At 33.6% G+C, this 975-nt stretch overlaps 1 protein-coding gene across 1 annotated transcript in view; it reads right to left on the reverse strand.

Annotated features, from left to right (window-relative positions):
- The window catches only part of LOC107678422 (ubiquitin-like protein 4A), a 3,352-nt gene extending 2,613 nt beyond the window's left edge, over positions 1-739 (reverse strand). The window contains exon 1 of the mRNA XM_016473676.1: positions 545-739. Coding sequence (XP_016329162.1) covers positions 545-592 — 48 coding nt within the window. The 5' untranslated portion in view covers positions 593-739. The remainder of the gene's footprint in view (positions 1-544) is intronic.
- Between the last annotated feature and the right edge of the window lie 236 nt (positions 740-975).

Raw genomic sequence — 975 nt, forward strand, 5'->3', positions numbered from 1 at the left:
CAGCATCACAGGAATAAATTACATTTTAAAATATATTCAAAATAGAAAACAAACTGTAAAATAGTAAATTGTAATATTACTATAATAATGTAATATTATATTAATATATAATAATATTATAATACTTGATTTAAAAATTATAATCATTTATTTTAAATAATCGTTATTATTCTAAACTTTTTGACCGGTTGTGTAGTTTTTCCTTTTTTTTGGCAATTGCTGTTAATGTTTATTTTATTTCAAGTACCGATTTTCTATAGTTTTAGATTAGACAAAACCACAAAAAAAAATAAATCAGGGTTCTCGTATAGGTAAGCAACTTAATAGGTTTGGTGACAAGCTACTACTGTATGTCGTGGACAGAACAACTGGAGAGTGTAAACCATGTCTAATGAGCTACAGCAGAAATAAGCGCATGTATCATTATCTATGGACATAATAAACAGAACACACAACAGAACGATGAAAACAAAGCGGCAGCACAGCGCTATGCTAAAGCAGCTAACAGCCCTATTAGCGCCTCAAAACTCCTCACGACGCTTACCTGAACATTACACTCTTTTCCTTGAAGTGGCTTTACTGTGAGAATCATCTTCACATTTATCAAATTAAACAAAATAAAGAACAGATAATTATCTCGCTGAACATTCGTGAACTATCAGCCGACGTTTCCCACGGACATGAGGTCGATTACACTGGATCTGCGCATGCGCGGGGAATGCTGCGCCTCAGCCAGACCAATGAGTAGGCTGTGCTTTAATGACTTAACCTATCAGATCAAACCAACTCATTCTTTTATATAAATATAAATATTTTTATAAAGAATACTAACATTTTTATTTTCAATAAAATAGTTAACTCTGACAACATTTTTAAACATACAGAAAAAGTCAAAGAAAGACTCTTGCATATTTGGCACCTATAAGGTACACCAAAGAGGACAGGAGACCTCCAATGTGGGGGGGGGGGGGGGGG

Source organism: Sinocyclocheilus anshuiensis, unplaced genomic scaffold (assembly GCF_001515605.1).
Source record: "Sinocyclocheilus anshuiensis isolate Anshui unplaced genomic scaffold, SAMN03320099.WGS_v1.1 scaffold112, whole genome shotgun sequence".
NCBI lineage: Eukaryota > Metazoa > Chordata > Actinopteri > Cypriniformes > Cyprinidae > Sinocyclocheilus > Sinocyclocheilus anshuiensis.